Source organism: Haliotis cracherodii, unplaced genomic scaffold (assembly GCF_022045235.1).
Source record: "Haliotis cracherodii isolate W230 unplaced genomic scaffold, xgHalCrac1.p SCAF_7, whole genome shotgun sequence".
Lineage (NCBI taxonomy): Eukaryota > Metazoa > Mollusca > Gastropoda > Lepetellida > Haliotidae > Haliotis > Haliotis cracherodii.
In genome coordinates this window covers 52,362,116-52,386,744 of record NW_027266330.1, presented here as the reverse complement: position 1 = coordinate 52,386,744, position 24,629 = coordinate 52,362,116, and the positions used below count along the sequence as shown (strand labels likewise).

The following is a 24,629-nucleotide window of genomic DNA, read 5'->3' as shown; positions in this document are numbered from 1 at the left end:
TTTCTAAACGGTACCCTGGTATCATGCAACCAAAGAGTTCAGCTTATCCGACACCGGAACAACAGAAATTATTTTCTTCTTCTTGGCAATGAAAGTTTGAAAAGGACGTAGTCTATCACGCAAAACAACCGAACTCTGTAATACACCTAATACCCATTCCTTTATAATCTAAAGGTGGGGTGGTCCAAACTGCCTAAACTAAAGAAACTTGCCAAGGAAATCACGGCGTTTCTTGGTACCGTCCGGGATTTTAAAGTACTGTGCTATTCAGAAGTTATTTTATTTTATTATCATCTGACTCGGTTGATCAAGACTGTTTTCACAGTTGGCACGAGACAATAGAATGTATAATCTTTTACAATTTGGTTACCAAAGGGGCGGGCAGGAATGTGTAATTATTTTCCCCACCCAGCACTTCCCTTGAAACACTGAATCGTAACTAATCAACTGATATGCGGGACAGCGATTTACAAGTAATCACGAATTCACTGCGTGGGTCGAGATGGCGTTTCATAACTGCACGCATTATCATAACAAAAAAAACTATTTCAATCTAATATATACTCGTTTCTATGCTGAAATATTGCACAAGCTTCATAGTTGAATTACAAAAGCCAGCATGAATAATTATTATCACAGGAAATCGTTTTATCACAAACAACGAAATAAAAACATAAATTGTGGCTGCAGGGAAACGCCAGTAGCCATCTTAACTACTTCTATGTGGAATATACATCGATTTATCACTCAGCCCAGCAGTCTCTACAAAAATCATTTTCTACCAATTTTCTTAGTAAATGACAACCGCTGTGTTATCCTTTCTTCTCGTGATTTGTTTAACTTCCAGGGGGCAAAAGTTGTCTCCCCTTAGTAGACAGATGGCGCCAAAAAGTTGCATTGTGCGATAAGATATGTAAAAATATTTTGATAAAACATATATCTGCCATAAAGCAGTTATTTCATGGACGACAATTCGCGTGAAGTCAGGACCACAAAAATAGAACACACTTGTGAGCCAGTATGAAAATGCCACCTGTCTTCCGTTGAACACTGTCCAACGAGGCGATCTTTGAGCATATCACAACCCCTAAGTCTGTGTTAAAGCATGGACGTTGTGACAGTCGCAGCAGTAAGATGGGTCTCCCGACGCTGACCCCATACGATCGTAACGCGAAGACTATCCGTAAGTTTATGTTAGAGAATGGGATCTACGACAGAAAGTTCAGAACGTTTTGAGCACTAAGACTAACCAATCGTGGATGTTATAAATGATTATTTGTTTGTTTGTGTGTTTGTTGTTTAACACCGCACTCAGCAATATTCAAGCTATATGACGGCGGTCTGTAATTAATCTAGTCTTATCCAGACAATCCAGTGATTGACATCATGAGCATGGATCCACGCAATTGGGATACGATGACATACATCATCAACCAAATCAGTGAGCCTGCCCACCCGATACCCTTAGTCGCCTCTTACGACAAGCATAGTCTCTTTTTACGGAAAGCATGGGATGCTGAAGACCTATTCTACCCCGGAATCTTCACGGGTTCGACAGTCGAGGTGCTAATATCGTTTTGACACGGCACCACAATCGATCTGTGAGCTGAATCTCTCCATTTGTCGATGTTAAGATCGTCTTGTGCAATGGATCCCTCGACACCTCGAATGCGAAACTAGCGCGAAGACTACACGTAAATTTATGTCAGAGAATAGGATGTACGACAGTCCTAGCGCTTCGATCGTATTCGAGAACGGGTCCACCGCTCTTCAATTCGATCTTAGTGCTAAGACTCTCCATAAATCTAATTATAAGTTAAATAATGGAAGTAACGACAGTAACCCACTCCCTGATCAGTCCCTAATTGTTGACTGCGGTTATCTTGAACTTCGACTAAAGCAATCTCAACTTCGATATAACCGAATCCATCAATGTTAATCCGGGCCGTAGCGTTCCAAGTAACATCAAAATGGGACCGCCACCGTGGTCTAGTGGTGGTGGTGGTGGTCTCCGGCCGGAGAGCGGAAGCTCCGGGGTTCGATCCCCGACCGCGTCATACCAAAAGACGTTAAAAGATGGTACTTGTTGTTACCCTGTCTGGTGCTCGACATTAAGGGGCTAAAACAAGGACTGGTCGGCTCGGAGTCAGTATACTGTGTCTGAGTGGGGTATTCATTTTAAACTGCGGCATGGTATCTCAGTGAGCTAGCACTATAAATCGGCATCACTCCGGACTAGTACAAGCAGCCACACAAACACACACACGTACATGCACGTCACTATATAAGTGGAATAATCTTGGACGCGACGTTAAACCCCATTTCACCTCACCTCACCTCAAAATGGACAAGTATCCAAATTAACGATGAATGTCTTTTGGTAAATGTTGACGTTCAAGGGTTGTTGCGTTAAAGGTAAGGCCGTCACAGACATGTTTTAAACAGCCATTAAATTTCCGGCGAAAAGAAAGCACATTTGAAAAAAAGTGACCAATAACTTACAAACGTTATCAAAACGTTACTAGACTGAAAACATTCTCCGAAATACCGCAAACTTGAGGTTAAATACACAACTATGATATCCGTATCAAATACATCACCATAGTAAAAAACATTGCTTGTTTGTTTCAGTTTAGCCACCATCAAATCAAACATGGTGTGTGTTTTCTTTTCCCCGGCAGTTTATATACTAAATTGGTTTGCAAATGTATAAAGCCTTACATAAAGTGCGATATCTGATAGTGCTGTGTCCAACCCATGATAATACATCACACGAAACAAACCTACCACACTTATAGCGAAACACGAGACCCTCACAGTAAACGAAATTTAAGAGACAAACAGGATGGTTGAGTCGTTTACACATCAAGCTAAGCACACCTATCGTTGCTGCCATACATTGTATGAGACAGTGGCATACGGCTACGACAATTGTATAAAGCTATCTAGTTACTGTAAAGCAGGGTGGATTTGGAAGGCCATATATTAAACAGGCGGGTGGCATAGGCTTCGTCCTGTATAGCTGGTTATCGTGTGTCTCCCAGATCCCGAGGAATAAATTGACCTGTGAAGATCAGGGTTGGAATTGATCTTTAGCTTTGTGTGTTTGTTTGTTGTTTAACGCAGCATTCAGCCATATTCCAGCTAAATGAGGGCGGTCTGTAAATAATCGAGTCTGGATTGTGTAGCTCAATGGATTGTCTGGTCCAGATTCGATTACTTACAGACCGCCGTCATATAGCTGGACTATTGCTGAGCGCGGCGTTAATCAAAACAACAACTAAAGAATGAATTAAAAACGAATTCAAGTTAAGTGTAGAAATATTTGGCAAGTATAGATTGCCTCAGCTCTTGTCTGCACTGTTCTGGTCTCCATTTGAATACTATTTGTTATTTTGAAGATATATATTCTTAAATAAGATAACTTTATTCCTGGGACTAAATGTTAAGTCTAAGGTGGTTACAGTGGTGGGTTGTATTGACACTCGACTTAACAGGGTTTTGGTGTAGCAGCATTTTGTGCCAATCTTGCTTCGGTATATCCGTAGTATGAAGTAACAGATAACAGAAAACGTGAAAAGATGCGCCTAGGGAAACCTGTTGTCCCATATTCAAACAATAACACCTTGACAACCAGATTGGTCTGTAAAGGTAAGCATTGTTTTTTGTTGTTGGTTTTTTTTAACGCAGCAGTCAGAAATAACCATATGACGGCGGCCTGTAAATGATACAGCCTGGTCCACGGAATCTAGTGACTGACATCATGAGCTACTTTCCACGTCTTTCGGATATGAATAAATAAACGCTACAAAACCCTTTCCATATCCATAAGAAAACTGCAGAAGGAAGAGACGATTGTACGGTTACCATGACTACAACCATCAGCATGTGTTTCTGAATCACTATCAAATAGTGATGATAGGTGTTCGCGAAGAGGTGAGTGTATCCTGCCCCACGGCACCCATCACAAACACATGCAAAGGCAAGTCAATTACTCACCTGACAAAACACAGGAACATGTACATGTCAATCAAGTCACAGAGCATTGCCAGTCGTCCCATGCATGGGAATCTATTCTAACCCTGAATCCCTATCCACGGGTGCGCGTTATTTCACACTGCAAAAGGCCCCATGCCCACCGCGTTGTCACCCAAAAATCAACAAACACCATTACATTGAGGGAGAGGGCATGAGGCGACTGTTATAATGTGTATGTATTCAGGAAAATGTGCAATAAGAAATACGAATGAATAAAGCGGTTTTATCAGTCCACAGCCACTCACGGTGTGGGAAGCCTGTCGCTTGACTGGTCTCTATCGCCCAGACAAGATACGCCTTTAACAGCCAGCTTGGGTTAATGCGACATTAAAATGTCAAGATATAGATGCTCCGAATGCTCGTGGGATCATTAAATCTCCCCGGCAATAGAGCCCCATATTAAAGGTTTTATCACGGGACTAACCACTCATGCTTGGATAGGGCTTCAGACTTCTCACCCTCACCGTCGGTTACCGCGGACGCCAAATACAGGCGAATAGTATCCTAGACGTCAGTAAGTCAAGCTTTTAGGATACCTCCTTGCAACAGACCAATATTACACAAATCCCAATCGCCCTTATTCGTTCATTTTTATAAAGCTTTCAGGATACGTCCTTGCAACAGACCAATATTACAAAAATCCCTAACTCCCTTATTCGTTCATTTTTATAAAGCCTCTGCTCAGTTCCTTGTGTGAGTTGAATTCATATAAGTTCTCTTTGGTTCTCTTTGAGGGGCGGCGAGGTAGCCTCGTGGTTAAAGCGTTCGCTCGTCACGGTGACGAACATGGTTCAATTCCCCACATGGGTACAATGTGTGAAGCCCAATTCCTGGGTCCTCCGCCTTGACATTGCTGGGATATTGATGAAGGCCGCGTAGAGTAAACGCCACTCCCTCACTTCTCTTTGAGGATACTATTGTGATTGATTGTGCTTAGTTTGACGCCGCTATGAACAGCATTTCGGTTATAGCAGAGAATTGCGGTGCCTTGGAATTAATAAGATCATCGTCGACTGTGCCTATATGTTCATTGGGTACTCGATAGGGTGACATGGCAATTGGGACTGTAAACCTAGCGCCTCATAAGGCATGAGGGTTGTATAATCAATCCTCTTGGAGCTCTGGGGGCACGGGAGGCCCAGTCGTCTGAGGCGCCGCGATTCGCTGTGCAGAGTTGCGTCCCTTGGGCACGCCAGAAACCTATGATTGTGGGTTTGAATCTCGGTTCGCCCCGATTATGTTTCTAGGTTTGTCAGCACCATACCCGTGCTCGTGGGTTTCACTGAAGTGGTAAACGTCTGAGACCTGCGTCACTTCGGGCTTTCCCCAACTCACTCACTCACTCACTCTTGGAGCCCTTATGAATTTCGCATCCATAACGATCCAGTTACAGGGTTAATACTAACGTAGCGCTATTATTATTATTATTATTATTATTATTATTATCATGATTGCCGCTGAAACATATGGAATGTCTAAACGAACTTAATCTGGAATGTTCAAATAAACCCCAGCCCATGAGATGTACGAGACGTCACGGTATCAAAAACAAACGAAATTAAGGATTAGAGATCTGTCAGCATGCTAGGAAACTCCTTTGAGCTCTCTAACGATGGTAATCAGAAAGCATGTAAGAGTTAATCCCCCTTTTAAAGAACTCTCCTGTTACATTCATGGAAGAGAAATAGTTACATGTTTATAAGGGATCGTCTCAAAAGAGATTTCAATTCCTTGTATACACATATATCTTATCAAAACAGTTACTTATACCCCGTTCACATGCACAACATTTACTCACGTGAGTAATTTAACACATGTGTAACTATATATGTAAATCTACTATGCTTTCACATGAAGAGCATCTTAGGTGTGTAAATAAAGTATGTAAATTGTGTGAGGCACACATATTCGTCAGTCTGTTCACGACTTTCAACACAAAACAGGTTGTTTTCTAATCAAAAGTTGAATTAGAATAGAGTTACTGCACCGAAAATTTTCGAGTGAAGCAACATGTGTTTGACTTAATTTGTACACAAAGTTTTGACTCCTTGAAACCAAAAGAAAACACCGTCCGCTCGACTCTGTATATACGCACAAAAGTTGGCAACTGTTGACAATTTGTTTGGTGTTGGCAAACGAACAGATATTAATTAGATCATCCTCTTACGTTGACATGAACGTTCACATTGCAACATATACACTCAGTGCAAATTTACATTTACATTTGCACCTGATCCAGACATGATGCAAATTTGCTCCTGGTGTAAATATACACACATGAGTAAACGCGTTCACATGACGAGTATACTTTCGTATGTATTTCTACACACGTATGCACGTGTATACAAACGTTTCGAGGCGCATGTGGACGGGGTATTAGAGAAGTAACACAATAACCACCACCCCACCCCTAGTCCGGACGATACCATCTCTTGAGAAATCATCTGGATTCACACATTTACGCATAGACGAATAATTTGCAATATTTCTTTGATCAGTGGGGATTTCGGGTAAGAATATCGGTTCCCAGGAGCCCATGCTGGTCGTAAGTGGCAACAAAAAAGGATCTGGCTGTCAGGCATGTCATCGTATTTCAATAGCGTGGATTGAAGCTCATTGTCTTAGTGACTGGATTATTACAGACCACCGTCACACAGTGAGTGAGTGAGTGAGTTGGGTTTAACGCCGCTTTTAACAGTATTCCAGTTATATCGCGGCGTGTCAGCTTAATGTGGGAGGAAAGCCCGAAGTGATGGAGGTCTCAGACGTTTACCACTTCGGTGAAACCCACGAGCACGGGTATGGTGCTGTCAAACCTAGAAACATAATCGGGGCGAACAGGGATTCGAACCCACAATCAGAGGTTTCTGACGTGCCCAAGGGACGTAACTCTGCACTGCGAATCGCGGCGTCTTAGACGGCTGGGCCACCCGTGCCCCCACCGTCATACAGCTGGAATATTGCTGAGTGCGGCGTGAAACAAACAAAACTATTTCAAAACCATAACAAAATGTAATGCCTCTTTTGGGGTTTCCTAATTAACACAGACTGGACTCACGGGGATTTTGGATTAACACAGTCCGCACTAATGGGGTTTCCGGATTAACATAATCCGTATTAACAGGGTTTCCGAATTAACACAGTCCGCACTAACGGGGATTCCGGATTAACTCAGTTCAGGTTAACAGGGTTCCCGGATTAACACAGTCCGTACTAACAGGGTTTCCAGATTAACACAGTCTGGTGTAACAGGTTTCCGCATTAACGCAGTCCGCACTAATTGTCCAGATTAACTCAGTCCGTACTAAAAGGGTTTCCAGATTAGAACAGTGCGGGCTAACGGGTTTTTTGGAATTAACACAGTCCAGATTAACGGGGTTGTGCTGCATTGGGTGTCCCATCCGTTCATTCATATCGCTATCTGCAAATATTACATCTCATTATATCAAAATGAAGTGATTGTAAATTATATAATTTAATACCCATTTATAAATAACAAATTCTGTTAACATTGACGAGGTCGCTGTTTTTTTTAATCAAAGTGAAGTTCACCTACAAGCAAGATGGCACGTACTTTGACAACGAAACATACCACCTGGTTGTAAATAATGAACAATTTCACTTTGGAGATGGCCCCTGAATCACCAGGAAAGAAAACGACTACGGGAAAGAATTACATCGCGGAATGCAGATCGAGTTTCACCTCCACGCACTGTATCAACACAAGCAAGAAAAATAAATTTGGTATTGTAAACAATGTGCTGACTTTTAGCCATCGCCACTTGATTTTGTTTGTGTAAATAGGCATTGGAGCATACGGACACGACATACTACCCACGTCGGGCATAGTGGTGTCAGGGGGACTATCTTAGCTATACATCTCAATACAAACACACATACTTGAGATGTAATAAAATTCTTCAAGGCTCATTAGCTATGAAAAAAATTATGTATTCTAATGCGATAGATTTTATTCATTTATCAGGATCTGTGAAAATGTATATAAGTTTCATTCTTTAACAATTCTGAAATGTATGATATTAATAATAATAACAAGACCAATTATGGCTAAGGGTCTGAGGTTACCGTCATGTGTGAATGGGGACAAATAAACAACCAATTCATTCATGTGAAAACATATAATTTATCCTTTTCGGACCCCCTGCGTTACGTGCTCTGAATAAATGAGATAATTTATTTTCATTTTATTTTTGCCACGAACAGATTATTTTTTTTACCTAAAAAGTGACAAGTGCTACGGCAGGCTGTAAAAAGTTTGGTGTTTGGTAAAGAAAGATTTACGTTCGTTCCGTGACACTAAAATATTTACTTAGGCCGAACTGGCAAGAGCAATTATCAGCAACACAAACATACACCCAAACCTCAATGATTTGTCAAACCGCTGACACGTGAGCTAATCCGCGAACATAATTTGTCCACCAACCAATTGTAGGCACATTCCCACCCATACCACAGCAATCATTAGAAACAGATATCGCAAAGTTCACTTCGTAACTCCACTGACAAAACGTCTTGAAAGTCCTTATTCCTCACACAGACCAAAACGGCGGGGAGCAGTTTATTCAACTGTCCACGCATTTATAGCAACATACACTTCAAGAAGTTTGTTTTCTGGATCTGCAATAAAATAATCAATTCCCAAAGTAACAAATATACAATAAATATTTATACAATGAGAGGAATTCATAAGAGTTGTTTGGATGAACTCTCGATAAACCGACAACCCAAGCTTGTGGATTGCAGGACTGCGTCCCACAAAGGGATCGTAGTATGGCAAGCCGTTTTCACATTTATTACGGAATTGCAGATTTCTTCAATTGTTTTAAAGATATCGGTATTTCATTTAGAGATATCAATAATGTTTTTAAGATATCAAAAAATAATTAATGATATCTTAAATTCATTTCTGATATCCATAATCAAATTACTGATATCTTAAAATGTTACGGTGATATCAACAAATTAGTTTGTGATATCTCTAAATGTATTTAAGATATCATTAAACAATTACCATCCTACTGTACAGAGATATATTAGAAATAAATTCAAGATATCTTAAATTCAATTCAAGATATCTTGAAATAAGTTATACATATCCACAAATAAATTACATATATCTTAAATTCAATTATAGATATCTTTAATTCAATTCAATATATCATTAATTCTGACTGTTACTGATATCAAAAATCCCAAAAATATATCATTAATTCTTTTGATATCTTTATATCAATTATTGATATCAGTTATCTAATTGAAGTAACAATATTAATGTAACGTCTTTAATAATGGTAACAAATTAAAGATATCAATTATTGATATCTGTATTTAGTTTCAATATATCAGGAATTGAATTATTGACATCATAACAAAACATGACATTTTGATATCTTTAAATCATATTTTGATACCAATAATCAAATTTAAGATATCAGCAATTCTTTTCAAGATATCAGTAATGCACTTCACCATATCCTTAATTCATTTCGTGATATCTTAAATTTTATTGCAGATATCTACAATTATCTGTATTTAAGATTTCTTCAATTCCATTCAAGATATCTTTAAAACAATTGAAGATATCTGTTATTCCGTAATAAATGTGAAAACGGCTTGCCATATCGTAGCACTACGACTGTTGTGCTGTTAAAGTATGGGAGTTACGATCGTCTTAGAGGTAAGATCGCTTTGTAGAATCGGGCCGAGATTTGCGCAAGAATCTTTTACATTGTAAAATCGGCTCTTTTTTTAGCAGAGATTTCACATGATTAACAGATTAACTTTGTCGCTTTTATTTACGATTTGTTGATCCATCGTTTTGTGATTGCACAGGGATCGATATCGATGACGAGTTAAAATAGCAATAGTTACCACTGATATCGCTCCAGAATCAAGTTTTTTGTTTGTTTGTTGTTTAACGCCGTTACTCAACAATTCCAGCTGTATGGAGGCGGTCTGTAAATAATCTAGTCTTGTCCAGACAATCAAGTGATTGACATCATAAGCATCGATCCACGCAATTGGAATCGATGACATGCATCAACCAAGTCAGCGAGCCTGACCACCCGATCCCGTTTGTCGCCTCTTACGACAAGATAAGTCGCCTTATTACGACAAGCATGGGTTGCTGAAGACCTATTCTCCCCGGAATCTTCATAGGTCCAGAATAAAGGTAGTTTTCATTGTCGGAAACAAGCTTCATGTAGCATTATCATTTGTAATTGAATCAGAAAATATCTGTAACTGTACATACATATCAGAATTAAAAAAATGCAAGTGAGTTCTTGACTGCTGTTTCCCGATTGGTTGAAAATAGAATGGGCGGGGCTAGTGGGTACTAAGTCACTGATTGGTATAGCAGTCTAAAGTTAGGGTGTTAATGATTAAATAAGTAGTAATATTTTTCACATTTCCCGCATCATAGACTGTTATCCGTACTTAAAACTGACATTGTAATAAAGAACAGAGATCAATGTGTGACAAGTTGTGTTTGTTGGTATTATAGGTGGAAAAAATATATGTGTTGAAAGACACCTTTGAGAAAAAATAACCCGAGACACTTTCCATTTTTTATGCAGCCTTTCTCTGTATATATAGTGATAAAAAACAGTTTATATTAAAAGGTGCGTTTGAAAAGAAATATTTTCAGAAGTAAGTGTGAATACTTTAGCCCTGATGCGAAGATAGATTGGACTCATTGCACGCACCTGTTTACTTTCCGCAGATTCATGTTGTTGTGTTTACTCGTGAGTATTTGGACTCGCATTCGAGAGATCGCAGTGTAAATACAATGTCGACATGCTTTCATTATCTGCTCTTAATGTCTAATACTGCGGTGTGGAATCTGAAGCTTTACACTTTAACATCGCTATCTCGTCTTGAAAATGCCTTCCTTAGTGTTTCTCTTTTGCTGGAGAAGTTATCTGAAGGGTGTCAAAAAGCGATGGACCCCCTCTCCGGTGCAATCATCACAGGTGACCTGGCGTGGGCTCAGGGGAAATAAACATAGCTCAATCACATTTCACTCTCATGGGGGCACTTTGTTGATTCCGAACTGTATCTGGTTAGAGTGCACTTAAAACGGAACGTGTTTTTACCTGTAACACACGTACGGGAATATTATTTTTGGATGTTGTCAAAGCAGTCTTTGCGTGAAGATGTTCTGCCTTTATGATAAGTTTATCTGTGGTTGTTTCCAAAACTAACACATCCACATTGATGAGAAGGGAGGTTAGCATCTCTGTGTATCAACAACCATCACTACAGACACAGAAGTAAATATAAGAAAGACATGAGAACACATAAAACGAGCGAAACTTTGAAGTGTACAAGCGTATCTCTGGACCCGTACAGAGCTCCAGAGAAGCTGCGTATCTGCGTAAAATACGCATCAGAAATGCAGAAATATGCAGTAAAATAAAATCCAAGCGGATCAAATACGCAACGAACATTACAGATGCGCTACAAAAATATCACTTGTGCGTATCATCAAAATATTGTGAAGTAACCCTGCGTATTCAATTAGCAAATCAGCAACTTATTTTTAAATTATAAACGGGCATTCCGTCAACCTTGCCAAACTCCACGATGACAGTTACATCATTTGCCATCACACTTTCTTGTGGAAGTATCGTGGTATCGTCCTATAAAGCTCTCGAACCCACACGACACCACTTTGTAGGGACTAGATGAATAGTGTTTTAAAATATTTAACTTAAATACCCACATGTGTAAAAACTAGTGGATAACAGAAATTTGAATATCCAAATAGAATTACTGATACCCAATGATTTTAAAATGCATGGGTAAAATACCCACAACACCAAAAGCTTATCTGGAGCTCTGGCCGTTAAACAAAGCGATTTTGGCGCAGAGATGAAGTGACACCTATACTTTAACATTGGCTTATGGTAGTGGTAGCGCAAATGCCGCTTTGTGGGACGGGACCCAGCACTAGGGTGGCCTTGTACAAAGAGGCCTTAGCGCTAAGGTGGTCTTAACTCCCATACATTAACACAGGCTTGGGGTTATACCCATACTCTCCATTGGCATACGACGGTGGTAACGCTACGACCGATTTGTCACGCGGGTCCAGAGCATTCTATGTTCTCAGGACCCAGTGCGTGTCACACGAACTCAATAAAATTATCACAGTCCCTTTCCACCAAGCTGTCGTACAAAAAGGGTTGTAGTCTAGTTGTGAAAACGTCGGCTCGTCACGAATAAGATTTGGGTTCGATTCCCCACAAACTACTTTTAGCAAGCGTAATATCGTTACGGAGTGAATCAAAATACTTTTAGCAAGCGTAATATCGTTACGGAGTGAATAAAAATACTTTTAGTAAGCGTAATATGGTTACGGAGTGAATCAAGCTACTTTTAGCAAGCGTAATATTGTTACGGAGTGAATCAAGCTCCTTTTAGCAAGCGTTATATCGTTACGGAGTGAGTCAAGCTACTTTTAGCAAGCGTAATATGGTTACGGAGTGAATCAAGCTATTTTTAGCAAGCGTAATATGGTTACGGAGTGAATCACTCTACTTTTAGCAAGCGTAATATGGTTACGGAGTGAATCAAGCTACTTTTAGCAAGCGTTATATGTTTACAGAGTGAATCTTATAGCACAGAAGGGTACACCAAACACTAGGCTTCATATATTGTACCCTGGCAGACTGAGATCGAACTCGTATCAGGATCATCGAACACTGCACCCACTGGGCTACCCGCCCTTCAAGTTATACCGAACTATCAAAAAGACCATGTAAAAAGATATCTTCATAGAAATATATTTGGTCATTCAAAACAATCTTTTGAGTATATATACACTTAAAAAATAAAATAAGTCAATTTCTTGCGGAGTCTAAAATCAAGGTTTGACACGGCCATCTGCACACTTAAGTCAATAGTAAACAGGGAAGCACTGATTTTTTTCTTCAAACCATAAAGTCATGTTTCACACACCATTGTCTACCCCCTGAAGACTAAAACCCCAGAAACTAGCCCGATCCAAAATATACTACCCAAAAACAGTTAAAGAACACCCGATTAGTTTATATGACTACAGATAACATAAAAAAAACAATCGGGTTTTCTTTAACGTTTATTCTGGGTCGGGCTAGTTTCACTTTAGACTTTGAGTATATTATTTTCGCTTTCTTGAACGTCGACAGAAACGAGCTGTATGTCAGTGTTTGTTTTCATCTCGTTCTAGACATACCATTCTTTGGTAAGCAAGGCGAGACGTCGTGTTGCTCACGAAAACCGATCCGTTATCTTCGGTGAACTTCGGGCAGTCAGTCGGCATGTCGGAAACTATACATCATACAGAGAGGGAAGCTATTCCCTTTCAAATGTAATAAAACGTGTCCTATTTGGGCGCTTATACACAGATATGGTTGAAAGACCGCTACATATCGCTTTGTACGGAAAAGGCACTGATCTAATCTCTTCGTCAGGCTCACAGATCACTGGGAAATGTGAAGCATAATTTTCTCGACGCCATCACCCGACTGTGGTCAGAATGGTTTGGGAGAACGTTAGGTCAACTTCTAATTATAGAATGACAGCCGACGTGTTAAATGGTGTGATTATTGCTGACTTATTATTCAAGTCAAGACCCGGTTTTACGGTACAATAAAGAGACCCGGATGATATTGTTGATATTATGTGTTGGTGCAGGGACCTTATTATTCAACAGTCTTAATCAGAACTAATGATGTAGTTAAAGATATTGAACGTCTTTCCCCCTGACCTCCAAATCAGGTTTTACATGCACGTGTAATTTTAAAAAGTACAAGTTTAGCTAAATTTAAGACCACCAGCAATGAGCTTAACTTATTGTAGCCATGTGGGGAATCGAACCCGGGCCTTCAGTGCGACGAGCGAGGGCATATACCATTTGGCTACAACATCACCTCTTTATTGTGTTTCTCAGACTCGAAGTCGAGGATATTAAACTTAAGCAAGTCAATGAAAAGAGTAAATTGGAAAAGTAGAAAAGCTTTTTTTTTTAGAAGTTTAGAATAGGCCTTACCACCCCGCTCAAAGAAAACCACAAAAACAGCATAACATCTAGTCCTGCACCATGACCGTGGAATATATTTATTTTATTAAAAACATAATCTAGAAATGCATACAAAAGCAAGTCTAGCCAGCTCAAGCTACCTCTATTCCACCTCTGAAATCAGCATAGGGATTTTTTAAAAATCAAAAAGGATATTGTGTAATATAAGATTTCAGAGACTAAATGTTAGTCTACATCGCATCCAAACACAGACATTTATCTTCGATCTAACATTTACCTTTGTCTGTTTCCTTATTCTACCCTTTCAAGCTTAATTCTACCCCATTTCATTCACGACCATGAACTACAGTTCGTAACGTGTTCCGACTTAACGCTGCCCCGCGAAGGTAACGTCAACTGACGCCTATTCCAGTCCACGTCAACCGTTACAAGGAACGCCAGTGCTGGGACTGAATTGCGTCGTTTAGCGGCAAAAACAAAGACCATATAACATAAGGTAAATTCGTTGAAGAGCTCTGTCGGCTTACAATACAAGTCCATGTCGTAACCTTCACCAATTTATCTGCCAAGCAACCCGTTCTCCGCGCGCGTTGAACGTAACCTTAACATTGATTAATCTTTCCACAAAAACAGAAGCGAAAGCGGTTCTCTATCCACATTAATCTTACGCGCGAAAGGCAGCAATTAATACCAGAGGCACGTGGCGAAGTGTACAACTGTACACAGGCGTTTACTGAGTGAAGCGATTTCCCAGTATTATTAATGGGTCTGAGACGGACAGCTTATAGCCCGTTTCCAGATTGTGTGGAAGTTCATTGAAGCAAAGAATGTCTGTGGTTTTGCGTGACAACCTTCCCTGTAGTTCATTCTGGGTGTTTATGCGCTGTCTGTTTGTTTTTCGCTGCACTCAGCAATACTCCGCCTACACGATTCGGCATGCAAATAATCAAGTATTGACCAGACAATCCAGTGATAGATATTATGGGCAACAATGCAGGCCGTCGTGCCATCAACAGACTTCTCAATGAGTGAGTGAGTGAGTTGGGTTTTGCACAGCTTTTAACAGTATTCATGTTATATCACGGCGACTCAGTTTTATGTGGGGGGTAAGCCCGAAGTGATGCAGGTCTCAGACGTTTACCACTTCGGTGAAACCCACGAGCACGGGTATGGTGCTGACAAACCTTGAAACATAAACGAAGCGAACCGGGATTCGTACCCACGATCATAGGTTTCTGGTGTGCCTAAGGGACGTAATTATAAATCTGCACAACGGTGCCTTAGACGACTGGCCCACCCGTGCCCCCAAGCCGCCAAATTTAGTAATATCACACTGTGTCAGTTTAAAGTTGGAGCAGTGAGATTATACAGCTTTACGCCGCTTTTTAGCAATACTCCAGCAATACCACGACCAGGGACTCCAGACATGGGCTTCACGCATTATACCCATGTGAAGGAATCGAACCCGGACCTTCGGAGTGATCAGCGAACGCTTCTACGACCAGATTAGCCCACTGCCCCTGCAGATCGTTAACCAGTTTGGTGGAAACAGATTGCCAGCAGACCAAGAAGCATAATCGAGACGATTCGCGGCCTCTCATCCGTTAGTCCGAGACTAGTAACAATTTAGGCGGACTAGTTCACAACCGCGTGATGTTAGAGAACTACCTACATGTTGTCGTTGCTCTAAATATATGATTATCTCGAAGATGAATATATGAAACGCAGCTACTCCGAAAAACTTGGCTGCCGCGAATTTTGCAAAGTCCTAGAACAATTATGATGTAACGGGGTTAAATGCGTTCACCTGGAACGGAAAGTTGAACTGGGAATACAGCCAATTGACGTACTAGCGTCATCACTATACAATATATATTTGCAATTGTAATTTAAAAAAAAAATAGTTTGACAATCTGTTTAAATATTCGAAAAGAAAAAGAAAAACAAGCCGTCTCAATTTTCCCCCGAGGATCTGTAGCTCACCTGCGTTTTATGGAACGTTTTCAATATTATCGAAAAACTGTCTGATTCACGATCAAAAATAGACATGTCTGAGTAGAATGTAACGCATGTGTTTACATAGCAGACATACCGTCTGTATGTTTACGCATTCATAAAGGAAACTGTCTAAGTTGCTCAACGTGTTCAACATAGTTGTCATGGTAATGATGGCAGCTTACTCCGGTTCGGAATTCTCATAGCAATTGTGATATTAACTTTGCTGAGACCCCCCACACAGATTTATAAACATTTTGGTTTTAAGGTCGAGTGAGTATGGTTTCAGTCTGTTTTGTTAGAAATATTAAAGCAATATCACGTCGGGGGACACCAGAAATGGGCTTCACACATTGTACCCATGTCGGGAATCGAACCCGGGTCTTCGGTGTAACGAGCGGACGCTTTAACCACTAAGCTACCCAACAACCCCACACTCTGGTTTTTGGGACGAGTGAGTGAGTATGGTTTTACGCCGCTTGAAACATACTAGGCGTTTCACACATTGTGCCAATATGGAACGTCGAACTTCGGCGTGACAAGACAACGTTTTGACCTTAAGACCTCCCCACCGCCTCTCTCGGGAAGATGAAAATTGCGGTTTTGATAGATTGTCACAGGCGAAAGTAATGTCAAAAGATGTGTTGGGTTAACTGTCTATACAGAAACAACATACTACAGTAAACTACGGTTATAACGAACTCAAAGGGACTACTAATTTTAGTTCGTCATAACCGTAGGTCGTTATAGCATTATATACAGCATAACTACAGCAAATATTCGGGACCAAAAACGTAAGTTCGTAATATCCATCAGTTCGTTATAAGCGTGTTCGTTATAACCGTAGTTTGCTGTCATTTAAATCAATACACATTGTGCACGATATAGTGAGTTTATTAATTAGCCAAAAACAGGAACAAGGATTGTTTTAATGTTGTGCAGTGTTCTGGTGAACTGATAAATGTCATATTCACATGTCATTAAAATTGGTTCGGAACTCACAAATGTAACAAGTTTTAAACCTTATCCAATGAAATGATCAATCAAAAACGCATGCGCACTGAAGTTTCCTTACCTTTCTTCCGGCTGCGAAATTATGTTTATTCATCATGGCTTTTTTCGAGGTCTTAATATTGCCTTTCTTAGATCTCAAACCAGAGTTCGTAAATGCCTCAGCAAAATGTAGTCCGAAATTGACGTCATCTCCACATCCGCCCCATTTGAACGATCCCGCTGTGTGACTGTTGGGCAAGGCCCCACAACTGCACTTGGTGGTCACCCCGATACTACACGCCCTCGCTATAGCGTGGACCAGAGCGGCGGAGGCTATGCCGTACACATAGGCCTGTTCTCTTGTACCTGGAACATAGGAGGCATCTTTTATTCGTCATGATAGTTATGGGGGAGGTTAAAGATCAAGTGGGGGTGAGTGGGTTGGGTTTAACGCCGCTTTGAACAGTATTCCAGCTACATCACGGCGAGTCAGTGTACTGTGGGTGTAAAGCCCAAAGCTTGCAATCTTAGTCGTTTACCACTTCGGTTAAATCTGCCTGCACGGGCATGGTGCTGACAAACCTGGAAACACACCATTGAGGAACCTGGTTAACAGTGGAAGAGAACGGTTGGTTGGTTGGTTGGTTTGTTGTTTAACGCCGCACTCAGCAATATTCCAGCTATATGACGGCGGTCTGTATATAATCGAGTCGAGACCAGACAATCCAGTGATTAATATCATGAGCATCGATCCACGCAATTGGGATCGATGACATGTATCAACCAAGTCAGCGAGCCTGACCATCCGATCCCGTTAGTCGCCTTTTACGACAAGCATAGTCACCTTTTACGGCAAGCATGGGTTGCAGAAGACCTATTCTACCCCGGAATCTTCTCCGGTCTCTTAAGAGAATGAATAAAGTCAGTTTAACACAGTTTTGAATAGTATACTACTCCCTTTTGATAGGGATATTTTAGCTCATATCTGATTATCCGTATCAAATGGTGAGTAGCATATTTCGGTACCATTAAGCCCCGGAGCGATTTTTGTCGCAGAAGTTTACCACTTAATGGAATTCACACGATGACATCGCACCAGAATTGTCAGTTATAAGCGTACTGGAGTCTGATCTGTGATAACCCTAACCCTAACGCTAACCCAAGTTCAGACATTCAGTCATGAAAAATGCTAATCTGGAATTCGCGGATCCTGGTACGGATCAAAATACTAACAGGCTTATTACATTAGTGTGTTCATCCTATCGATTATACGAAACACATATCTGAATTCGTGCATAATACAATATTCTGACACGTAGTTGGTAAAATTCACTCGTATCAAACCCTCCCCCGACCATAATACTTTCTCCTCCAGCTTCCATAAGCATAAAACGCCCCAGTTTGACATGTAACGGGTTTGGGTTGGAAACCAAATAAAGATTTAGTCAAACATTTATGGGGACCACCCAATGAAACCGAACCGGTGAAATTCATTTTATTTCCAATTTCACGTAAAACGTTGATAAAATCAGCGGGGAAGAGGATGTCCCGGCAATCACACGACGACATCGCACCAGGTTTGTCAGTTACTAGTATACTGGAGTCTGATCTGTGATAACCGTCTCTGTTCCTCTCGGTGATGTGTTTTCTTGACTTGGAATTATACAAAGGAAAAGACTGGCTGGAAATTGCTTTTCCACATAAACCATGTTTCTTTAAAGAATCTGCACACTATAACTTCAAGTGTGTTCCTGCGATTCTATTGAAGTGACGTTCGCGGGCTCTATGCATGTTGATACAAATGCAAGCATGGTATTCCAGTTTAGAAATAATGGTAACATTTCCTTGCGAATGGTGCTATTGTGATTCACATCTTGAACCATAACAATTTCTTTGAAGCCGGCTGTTCATAATTCCAAGATTATTTCCAAGGCATAAAGTTAAATACGTTGCGACAGAGCTATTGGAAAGATGGAAACGGGATTCCACGACCTTGGAAAGATTGTATGAAATTATTGCTCCTTGACAAAAACAGGAAAAACCGTTTGCTTGTGCGCAGTCAATTAGGAAAACAAATAAAGAGCAGGGTATCAAAACAACACAGAATTTTGTTAATGTTATCCACAGATGTTTTATGAATAAACTTGGCTGAGCATGCCAATATGTACAACAAATTTAGCTAGCGCAATTTATGACCCGTGTGGAGGAGAGCCCAAGCTTATTTACGCAGACATTTAATGGCAGCCAGATTTGAATCATACCAAATTTATTTGTGATGGGTGTCATATGTTATCAAGAAAATCACACTTCTGAAACCAGAAGTAATTGAGTTTGCTTACATTATCCTGCTTCAGGCGAACTGAAATGTTTGTTTTATCATGTTGATTATTGATAAAATGTGATTCCAGATTGCTCACCAGGACCAGAAACCATGGTGAGGCGTTCAGAACCTCTCTGCATCTTTCAAGTTTCAGTTTGGGTATATTTGAAAGTATCACGTTTCAATGAATCTAAGTGTTAAAAAATACTGACAAGCTATGTTATTGTTAAGTCCATGTACCTAATTGTTGTGACAATGATGGGATCTGACATATTTAAATGCATAATTTACTAACTTTACTCATTTCCTAAATGCGCCCTAACCCACAATTTCCGATTTTTCGTCTCAATGACCACACCCAATTCTTGCAAGGAGTTCGCAATTGTTGCAGGGACTGTAATAACGAGCTGAATCGTTGGGCAATTTATTATACTCCTTGAGAAAGTTATCAACAAAACCATCCCTCAAACCTAACAATAATCATCGTTTGTGTCAGCCACGCTGTTACAGTGGTCGACGTGGTCTCCCCGACCTGTCAGTATCGGAATGAGTGAAGACTGTGATTGACAATTAAAGATAATAAACGGTTTATCGACAGGAACGATCATAAAAGAATGAATGTCTCGATCCGAGATGATTAAGCGAAGCCGAGAAAAACCTTTCTTAACGTTGACGGAAGAATAGGCCTGTTGTAGCACCAGTGAAGCCGATTAGCGCTATGATGAATTCTAATAGCACGGTAGTTGAATGGAGTAAATAGCTAAAGAATTACCCCAAAGAGTGGGGTGAGGCGAATTATTTCGGAAGAATAGCGGTAGTTGGAGAGGCTCTCCTTGCGGTAGTCCTGTAATTACAGCGTTATTAATTCTTGATGCAGTGAATACAACACGGTCTCTACATCGCTGGGCGAATTATATGGCAGCTTACAAGGAGAAAATGATAGACCCATTGTTGGCATATAGAAACGATGGGGGAACAGACAGATGCTCATGAAATGAACTCTACTATTTTGCACATTCCAGAAAATTGGCCAAGTGTGACTGATTGGAGGGGAGGTTCAAATGAGATGCTTTCCATGACAAGAGATGCGGATATAGCTGATACAAATTGACATGCGTGACAAAGAATGGACCTTAATTTTCGCATTCACAAGCAGCCACGCCAAACACCTGCATTCGCACCTTACCACCAGTTTTTAATTGTTTACGAAATATAGTTGAGGGTGCAATAAGCCGTCATACATACATCTCGGAGTAGACCGCCTCTGTCAATAGAGGCTCAAAGAAACACCTTCGGAGAATAGGTGTCCTGTTTCCCCTGACTGTCGCAAGGAGAATGGGCAAGAGAGCGAAAGACGCCGCAGTCAACGTTATTTGAGCAACATCACGTCTACCTGTTAATAATTAAATCCGGCCAGGTACACCACAGATTTATAGCACGACGCACGCCGTCTGGGTAGGATGACATACTACCAAACTAGGTCACACATTGTATTCACTCAATCCTCGTTTTCACATTCGCTGCCTTGCAAGTTCCACTTGGAGGGAAATATGGTAAGGTGTGTGTGTGTGTGTGTGTGTGTGTGTGTGTGTGTGGTTACCCCACTCAGACGCAGAGTTAGTATTTGTTAGATCCTCAATATCATCTGATAAGGGAACCCGTTCCATTTCGGGTTACAAACAACGGTCTGTCTACTCCGCCAAACAACGGTCTGTCTACTCCGCCGAACGACGGTCTGTCTACTCCGCCAAACAACGGCCTATCTATCAGCCAAACAACAGTCTATCTACTCCGCCAAACGACGGTCTACCTACTCCGCCAAACAAGGGTCTTCCTACTCCGCCAAAAACCGGTCTATCTATCAGTCAAACAAGGGTCTACCTACTCCGCCAAACGACGGTCTATCTATCAACCAAACGAGGGTCTACCTACTCCGCCAAACGACGGTCTATCTATCAGCCAAACAAGGGTCTACCTACTCCGCCCAACAAGGGTCTACCTACTCAGCTCCCCATCGCTCGTTATTAAGGGCGTTTACAGGTATTTTGGTTGGTAGGACCACTGCTCGATCAATACCATCCCTTGGTTTGTCGTAAAAGGCGGCTAGTTTGAGTCAGGTAGAAATAATCGGCAACTTGATTCATATAGCTCATAATATCCACCGCTGGTGTGCCTGGCCCAGACTCAACCATTAAGAGGCAGCCGTGATATATTTATTTCAGCGAAACACAAACTGAGCATTTATATAACCCAAATATTCTACCTGCTAAATGTAGACTTGAATATTGGAATGCAAACAAACACAGAAAACAAGTGTCCTTTGTAATGACATGGCGCTGATGTCACCATGATGTGGACATGTGATGTCCTTTGGCGAATGCGAGCACATCACCAGAAATAAATTCTTCGTAGTCTACGAACAATTCCCTGTGCATTAAAGTATAGGTTTGGGGGGCAAATTGACAGCACTTGATAACTTACTTAAAACGTTATCCCCTGTTACGAAAGTTATGGTCCATAATGACGGTATTTACGAACACGTTATTACAGCCTCTGCAACAATATCCCGTCACACAAACGTTTACGGTAAAAAGTAGTCCGGAAAACAGAACCCAGGAGTGGCTACGTGTGACTTCTAAGCCACGCTTTGTGTGGCCTAATAGTTGATGAAATAGAGGTTGTTATTAAGCAGCGGTCTAGGGTCCTGCCTGTAAAGGCCAACTGTACATTACCCTGTTACACACTACCGTCAGTGGTGTGGATATCACTATTAGAGCTGCTGTTACGGAAAGGTACAATTTAGGCCGTGATGTATATTGTCTTGTCACGCTCAGTTGGAAAGTAGTTCCCGCGCGTCAGAATGGTGTTACACAGTGTACTCGAGTGAGTGAGATGAGGTTAACGCCGCTTTCAACAATATTTCAGTTATATCAGGGCGTGTCACCTAAATGCGAGCATAGATCGAAATGAAGCAGATGTTAGACGTATACCACTTTTGTGACCCCCATAGCATATATATATATATATATCAATAGTGCTGGCGAATTAAGAATGATTAATCAGACTTAATCTGATATTCGAACCAACGATCATAGGACTTGCAGGCTTTAGGAATGCAACCGCAATACCTGTTTGTTTTTTGTTTGTTTGTTGTTTTGTTTTGTTTTTGTTTTTGTTTTTGTTTTTTTGTTTGTTTGTTGGGGGCGGCTGTTATAACCCAGGATTTGACTGGCCACAAAATAGTCCTACAGGCATGATAATTACGAATGGATGCTAATATCATCATATCATCCACTGCGAGTCCCATTGTACCTCGGACCGCACACATTCATTATCGAGAGTTCCAGAGCTCGCAAAATCACTGCCGGGCAAAAGAAAGCATACACTTGAAAACTGAATTTGACCAAAACAGACGTCCGGCGTACTCAGTTGAGCATCGACCCGTGAAAATCCGGGGTAGAATAGGTCTTCAGCAACCCATGCATGCTTGCCGTAAAAGGCGACTATGCTTGTCGTAAAAGGTGACTATGCTTGTCGTAAGAGGCAACTAACGGCATCGGGTGATCAGGCTCGCTGACTTGGTTGATGATGCATGTCGTCGTATCCCTATTGCGTGGACCGAAGCTCATGATGTCAATCACTAGATTGTCTTGACCAGACTCGATTATTTACAGACCGCCGTAATATATGGAATATTGCTGAAGGCAGCGTTAAACAACAAACAAACAAACAAACGAGTAACACATCTAGGCTTGGGAATCGAACCCCGGAATTTGGTGCGTCGTGAAAACACCGCAACCAATAGGCTGCAGCCCACAAAGCGTATCTGATCAAAAGATCCCTTCAACATGCTTAAGACATAGCACTTTTCTCCACCTCGATTAAGCTGGATTTCCCGAACTCTGCTTAGGGCAGCATTTGATGTTAATCTTTGTGTCAGATAGGTAACATTCACACCTCTCGCACAATTCAACCTACTCTAGAGTACATTAATACATGTCTTAAGGTGCAGATACCAGCCCAGATTAACACCTGTCTGAATACACATCCCGTCTTTGTCATTGCTAAGCAGCTTACAGCCACACCACCACAGGCGGGTTACTTAATTGTCCGTGTTCGAGCTAAACACTCCCTGTGGGAAGGAGTACATTTGCGTACAAAAACACGCGAGCAAAGTGATTTGTCCACATTTAGTGTCAACCTATTTAACCAAACATACGAATATATTAATCCCGACCCACTACAGTGTTTTACCTTCGCTTTGTAGGCAACAGGGAAGACATTTTTTGTCACTGCTCGACTCTAAAATCATTATCGTTCCTTCTGCATGCTGACATCTCTTACAATGTTTGCAGACCCATGAAGATCCGGGGTGGAATGGGTCTTCAGGAACACATGCTTGCCGTAAAAGGAGACTATGCTTGTTGTGAGAGGCGTCTAACGGGATCGGGTGGTCAGGCTCGCTGACTTGGTTGATGCATGTCATCGAATCCAAATTGCGTGGATCGATGCTCATGATATTAATCACTGGATTGTCTGGTCCAGACTCGATTATTTACAGACCGCCGTCATGTAGCTGGAATATTGCTGAGTGTGGCGTTAAACAACATATAACCTAACCTTCAATGCTTGCGAAAGAAATAAGGGATGATAATAATAATAATCATCATCATAATAAAAATAATAATTGTAGAACAATTACTACTAATCACCATCATCATCATCATCGAACTCAATATCGTAAATCGTGTAGTAACTCTCAGTATACATTGTATATAGCTTTTGAAACAATTTTCTACATGATCTTGTTTAGAAATATCTATTTCATAAATTTGCTCGTTCTATTTACAAGATCAGGAGGTGTGTGTGTGTGTGTGTGTGTGGGGGGGGGGGGGGGGGGGGGGCATACCTGACATGTACAATCTTAGGCATACGTGACACACAGAATCATTCCGTACGTTTATAGGTGATCGGGAATATTAGAAGTAAACATCAAGAAACACTGTTTGATTATATATTTTCACGACATTTTCACGCTTACTTCACCCCTCCTGAAAACAAATTACATAAATAAAAAGCAACAACTAAAAAAACCTATCCGCGTTTGTATCACTGTTGTCGCGTTATACAAAGCCCTCATTTCTTTGCCAGTGTCTTCACAAGGACCATTGTGTTTTACTCTCACGCAACACACGCACACAAAACCCGCATTGTAAAGTATAACAACAGTTCCATATT

The 24,629-nt window shown here is 40.9% G+C and overlaps 1 protein-coding gene across 1 annotated transcript in view; it reads right to left on the bottom strand.

The window, feature by feature from the left end:
• The window catches only part of LOC139447409 (protein Wnt-11b-2-like), a 102,871-nt gene that overhangs the window by 14,834 nt on the left and 63,408 nt on the right, over positions 1–24,629 (bottom strand). The window contains exon 3 of the mRNA XM_071228742.1: positions 17,154–17,437. Coding sequence (XP_071084843.1) covers positions 17,154–17,437 — 284 coding nt within the window. The remainder of the gene's footprint in view (positions 1–17,153; positions 17,438–24,629) is intronic.